Source organism: Erinaceus europaeus, chromosome 1 (assembly GCF_950295315.1).
Source record: "Erinaceus europaeus chromosome 1, mEriEur2.1, whole genome shotgun sequence".
In the NCBI taxonomy this organism is placed as follows: domain Eukaryota; kingdom Metazoa; phylum Chordata; class Mammalia; order Eulipotyphla; family Erinaceidae; genus Erinaceus; species Erinaceus europaeus.
Window position 1 is genome coordinate 91,592,817 of NC_080162.1, and position 6,163 is coordinate 91,598,979.

General features: G+C 46.7%; 1 protein-coding gene across 1 annotated transcript; it reads right to left on the reverse strand.

The window, feature by feature from the left end:
- Nucleotides 1–1,121: 1,121 nt before the first annotated feature.
- Nucleotides 1,122–5,399, reverse strand: TP53RK (TP53 regulating kinase). The gene is made up of 2 exons (XM_060190941.1): nt 5,105–5,399; nt 1,122–1,716 (listed from the first exon to the last, which is right to left on the reverse strand). Exons 1-2 carry the CDS (start codon nt 5,382–5,384, stop codon nt 1,238–1,240), a joined length of 759 nt encoding a protein of 252 aa, XP_060046924.1. The 5' UTR covers nt 5,385–5,399; the 3' UTR covers nt 1,122–1,237.
- Between the last annotated feature and the right edge of the window lie 764 nt (nt 5,400–6,163).

The window sequence follows — 6,163 nt, forward strand, 5'->3', positions numbered from 1 at the left end:
CTTGACTCCCTCAATGTTTTTTTAATAAATATATATATTTTAAAAATATATAAATTTTAAATTTATATATATTTTTATATTTTGTATATATATATATATTTATAAAAAGAAAAAAAAAGGAAAGATGAGGGAGTCGGGCAGTAGCACAGCGAGTTAAGTGCACGTGGCGCGAAGCTCAAGAACCAGAGCAAGGGTCCTGGTTCCAGCCCCCCCCCCCACCTGCGGGGGAGTCACTTCACAGGTGGTGAAGCAGGTCTTCAGGTGTCTTTTCCTCCTGTCTTCCCTTTCTCTCTCCATTTCTTTCTCTTCTCCAACAATGAGGACATCAATAACAACAACAACAATAAAAACAAGGGCAACAAAATGGGAAAATAAATATAAAAAAAAAAAAAGATGAAAGAAAGGGCTGACCAGATAGCTAGTTAGTTACTTTGTTATGGACACAACCTAGGGCTGAGCCAGTTTCCTACCACACTGAAAGAAGCTTCAGTGCTTATGTCATCTTTCTGTCTCTCGTCTCTGTTCCTATCAGAAAAAGTTGCCCTGGAGTGGTAAAGCTCCAGTAACAACCAAAAGTATTAATCAATTAATAACTAATGAAAGGCAGAGAGAAAACCTGAGCACTACTCTGTAACAGTGTTGCTTCCAAGTCCCTCCTGGAACACTGCTTTTGTTTAAAAAGGAAATTTGGAGTTAAGTAGCACTTTCATCTTATGATCCTCAGTAAGAATATTTTACATCAAACCCTAGAACATTATCTCATCTACATGCATTTTCACAAGACATTTAAATACATCTCTTTAATTTAAAATATGGTTTGCATTATCACTATAATAATTTCAAGAGGAATATACATAACAAAAAAATGCTGGGTTGAGAGAGCTAATAGACATTGTTACCAACTAAGCTTTTGTCCTTGTCTCACCAAAAACAGTGACAAATAATAATGTATATTATATAGTTCAAAGCTATTGTTAATGGTATATCCATGTACTTGAGGTATTCATGTCACAACTAAGGAGAGAGACTGGCCCGGATGTATTTAAGTTATGCAGTTCTGTCTGTAGCATGTCATATGTACATAGGAAGTTCTCAAGAACAGTAAACAGCAAATAATGCCATTTAATAATCATAATCACAGCCCTTTTATTTATTTAGGTCTGTTCTCTTATTTGTATATTTCCTTCAAATTTACTTTGAAGTAAACAGCTTTACTGTGTCTGTCAAACACATTCTCCTAACCAACCATGGACCTCTTTCTTCCTCTCAGGCGTACTTCATCTAATTTTTTTAGCACTGGTGTAGCCTTTTTGGAGGAGGTGGAATAGCTCTTCAGAAAGGCTTCAAACACAGTCTCGGTGTTGGGATGGGTACTGAGGAAAGCTTTCTCTAGTACATAGAGGTCAACTCCCTTATCTTCCGGAAGTGACGAGATGAAACTCAGTCCAAAGTCTATGAGCACGATGTTCAGCTGATCCAGAGGGGGTTTCAGGAGCATGTTTGAGGTGGTGAGGTCACCATGAATAAGGTCCTGGTCATGCATTCGAGCCAAAACCTGTCCAACTGTCTTGGCTAAACTGAAGAGACTTTGAGGAGTTTTTTCAGTCTCCATAGTGGACTGAATATAATCTCGGACAGTCACAGAGTCTTCAATTTCTTCCATGTATAAGCAGTTGGAAGCATAGTCCACAAAGAAGACAACCGGGGCAGAAATTCCTGCAATTAAGACATAAACTATTATGTTTCTTTTCTTGTTGTCACTGTGGCTTTAGCACTCCAAGTTGATTTTCTTTTTTCCACAGATAGAAAGGCAGAAAGAGGTAGAGACAGAAAGGCTCCATATACCAAAGCTTTCCTCAGTATGGTGGAGGCTTGACGTCTCGTCACCCAATCTGGTCCCCTACGCCTACACTGAACTTCTCTGTTCCAGACTCTTGGAAACAGAGTTGGCAGTCAGCTGAGGTAAAGAACAAACACCTCATCACAGACCCCTGCAAGCGTCAACCTATCGAACAGGCCATGGCGGGTGCGCCGCTATGTTCCATCGCTGGGGAGCCAGAGACGACCCGAACTGCCCCTGCGGCTCCAGACAGACTATGACCCACATAGTCAACGACTGCCACCTCTCCAGATTCAAAGGAGGTCTCGAAACTTTACATCAGGCTCAACCTGACGCTGTTGACTGGCTACGGAAGAAGGGCAAACGCTAGAAGAAGAAGTGGAGGGTTCAAACCTGAGTTGTGCTTATGACAAAGCAAGAGCACATTACAGAAGTTAGCCCACCTATATATATATTTATTTATTCATTTTCCCTTTGTTTTTGCCCTTGTTGTTTTATTGTTGTAGTTATTATTGTTGTTGTTATTGATGTCTTCGTTGTAGGATAGGACAGAGAGAAATGGAGAGAGGAGGGGGAGGTAGAGAGGGAAGAGAAAGATAGACACCTGCAGACCTGCTTCACCGCTTGTGAAACGACTCCCCTGCAGGTGGGGAGCCGGGGGCTTGAACCGGGATCCTCTCGCGGGTCATTGTGCTTTGCGCCATCTGCGCTTAACCACTGTGCTACCGCCCGACTCCCACCTATATTTTTTTTAAGAGGAAGCTTAGCTTTCAAAAATTAAGCCAGTTGTTTAGTAGTACCAAAGCTCCTTTTTCCTTTCCACCTTATATGGTCTTCATTCGCCATACTTATTCCCTTAGGAAAGAGGAGAAAAAAACAAATCCAAAAGCAAGCAAAAAACACTGGCAGCTAGGAGAGTGATAAAGTGGCCAGAGTGATGGATTTAAAGCCCGAGTTCAATCCTCAGCATTACAAGTGCCAGAGTGACCAGAGTGACACTCTAATTCTCTCATCAATAAACTAAATACCTTTTTTTCTTCTTCTTTTTCCCGAGAGCACTGCTCAGCTCTGGCTTATGGTGGTATAGAGAATTGAACCTGGGAGTCCACAGCCTCAGGCATGAGAGTCTCTTTGCATAACCATTATGCTATCTACTCTACCCATAATTACCAATTTTAAGAGCTAAAAAAAAAGCAGTTTCATCAGCACAGTATTTAACAAGAGCGTCACAGGAGGTCAAGCAGTATGTTGTTCTGTTCTCAAGCTTCTGCAACATCTGTGTATATACAGTTGTGTGTATACAGTAAAGTAATTATCCAGGTTCTCAGGGGAGACCCCTATACTCACTCCCAGGGCTCTCTCCTCTACACCATTCTCTTCTCTATACAGATTCAAGCAATTTTTACTTGTCCTGAACTCAACCTTTATATTTGTGGTTTTCAAAATTAGGTCTTTATTTGGAGTCTGTTATATATTTGGTGTAAACTAGGATTCAGGATTTAGTTTCCTTCTTATTACATGTTATTTATTATGATTATTTTTAAAAGCCACCAGGGTTATCACTGGGCTTGGTGGCTACATGATAAATCCACAGCTCATGCTAGCCATTCTTCTCCTTCTTCTGACAAAGACAGAGGAAAGTTGAGAGGAAAACGGGAGATAGAGAAAGAGAGGCACCTGCAGCACATCATGCTTGTGAAGCTTCTTGCCTGTAGACGGGAATGGGGGCTTGAACCTTGCCCCTCCTGCTCGGTAATGAGTGTTCTTTACCAGGTGTGCCACCTCATGGTCCACGGTCCTTAGGAGCCAATTTTTGTAATCCACAAAACAACATGTACTTGTTCCATTACTTGGGGTGTCTCCTTTACCATATGTGACATTCTCATTTAGAGTGGCCAGGGAGGTGGCACAGTGGTAAAAGGTTCAGACCTGAGATGGTAAAGGCTGAAGTTTTATGACTTGCTGACAAGCTAGTAATGAAGTAACAGTACTTGCACTCAGAGAGCCCAGCTCCTGGGTAAACACTTATAAGTACTCCTGCTACTTCAAAGTACTGAAGGAATAATAAACCAGGACGGTCTTAAGGCAGTTAAAAACATGCTTAAAGTGGGGGTCCCGAAGCGCAAGGACTGGCGCAGGGATCCCGGCTCAAGTCACTTCACAAGCGGTGAAGCAGGTCTGCAGGTGTCTATCTTTACCCCCTCTGTCTTCCCCTCCTCCTCCCTTCATTTCTGTCCTATCCAACAACAATGACGTCAATAACAACGATAATATAATAATAATAATAATAATAATGACAAGGACTTAAAAAAAACACACACACACAAGGGCAACAAAAGGGGAAGAAGTAGCCTCCAGGAGCAGTGGATTCGTGGTGCACCCGTCCCCAGCAATAACCCTGGAGGAAAAAAAAAATGCTCAAAGTGAAGTGAAGCAATTGAGCTGGGGGGGGGGGGTGAAGGAGAGGGGGGGGAGTGGGCGGACAGACTCCAGGACAGAAATGCTTCTCCCCACATAGTCAAGCTGCTTAAATGTGAATGTGGATACACGTGTTACAGCTCTCAAGGGCCTGGGTTCAAGCCCCCGTCCCACCAGCAGGGAGAAGCTGCATAAGCGGTGAAGCAGAACTGCAGGTCTCCTGAACTCGCTCGCGCTCTAGGTCACCACCTCTCGCAATTTCTGTCTCTATCCACAAATGAAAAAAGAATGAATGAGTGGGAGGAATGAAAGAATTCCTTAAGGGGAAGCTGCTGGGGGACAGGAGGTACCTGGAGGTGCCGCCCAGAAAATGGGAGTGGTGACAGGTGTGGCTTGGAGAGGTGGAGGCGGGGCTGGGGACAGCATGCTCTCCCATCAATTCTTTTTCTTTTCTTTAAGATTTATTTATGAGAAAGATAGGAGAGAGAGAACCAGACATCACTCTGGTACATATGCTGCCGGGGACGAACTCAGGGCCTCGTGCTTGAGAGTCCAATGCTTTATCCACTGCGCCACCTCCCGGACCACCCTCAATTCTTTCTTTTTTCCGGAGCACAGCTCAGCTCTGGCTTATGGTGGTGCGGGGGGGATTGAACCTGGGACTCCGGAGCCTCAGGCTTGACAGTCTCTTTGCATAACCACTGTGCTATCTACCCGCCCTTCTCCTCAGCTCTCTGCTGAGACGATGCGTGAGGAGCCTTTTAAATGTCGGGAAACAACGCGCCCCCTGCCCCCCAACACCAGCCCTGCAGGAGGGGAGCCCCCCGCGCCCACCCGAGCCCCGACCTGCGGGGCGGCAGCGGAGCAGCGCCCGGGCCTCCTGCACCGTCCGCCGCCGGCTGAGCCGCGCCTCCAGCGCCGGGTGCCGGTAGCCCTTGGGGAAGCGGTGCTTCACCACGGCCGCGCGGCCCTGGAAGCTGCCGCGAAACACTCGAGCCTCGGCGCCCTGCTTCACCAGCGCCAGGCCGCTCAAGAGGCGGTGGCTGCGCTCCCGCGCTGCGGCCAGAGCCTCGTCTCCCAGCGGCTCCGCGTTCTCTTCCGCCGCGCCCGCGCCGGGCGTCGCCATGATTGAGCTTCCGCGCCGCGCTCGGAACCCTTCGGCTCTTCCCGGAAACTGTCGGCGACGCTTCGGTTCATTCCGGAAGCCCTTGGCTCTCTTCGACAATTCTAATTAATCCGCGGCCCTTCTCGTTTTTCGACTCTTCTCGGAAAGACTTGCGGCCCCGCCTCCCCGCTCTCTTCGTAAACCCTCGGCAGCAGCTCTTTTTTCTCCGGAAGCTCTCGGTAATTCTCGCGGCAGTTTAGCGGCCCCGCCTCCAGGCCCTTCGGCTCTTTCCGGAAAACATCGGCTCCTGGCGCAAACTTTCTTGGCCTCTAGGCTCTTTTTAGGATTCTTGGGGAGCCAGAGACAACCCGAACTGCCCCTGCGGCTACAGACAGACTATGACCCACATAGTCAACGACTGCCACCTCTCCAGATTCAAAGGAGGTCTCGAAACTTTACAACAGGCTCAACCTGACGCTGTTGACTGGCTACGGAAGAAGGGCAAACGCTAGTAGTAGTAGGATTCTTGGACCCTGAATGCTGGTAGCCCAGAAGGTCTGCAGAATGTACCACCCCTCACCCTCGCTCCTCACAGTAATTGGAATCAGTGTGAGAAACAGATGTGACTGGCATCGCCTTAGTGCTAGGACAAAGCTTCCTGCTGCCTTCCGTTGAATGCATTCTGGAGTTAAATGTTGACAACCCATTTTAGCGGGAAGAAGAAATCAGAGACTCAGGCTGGTGTAGATGGTTGAGGCCTCTGAAGTGGTGGGATTAGAGATAGCTTAAACGGAGGAGAC

What these genes read in the sequence shown, in the direction of transcription:
- TP53RK (XM_060190941.1), bottom strand. Translation starts at nt 5,384, where the DNA reads ATGGCGACGCCCGGCGCGGGCGCGGCGGAAGAGAACGCGGAGCCGCTG. An exon ending in GCTCCGCTGCCGCCCCGCAG is followed by an intron (nt 1,717 to 5,104) that starts GTCGGGGCTCGG and finishes TCTTAATTGCAG; the next exon opens with GAATTTCTGCCCCGGTTGTC.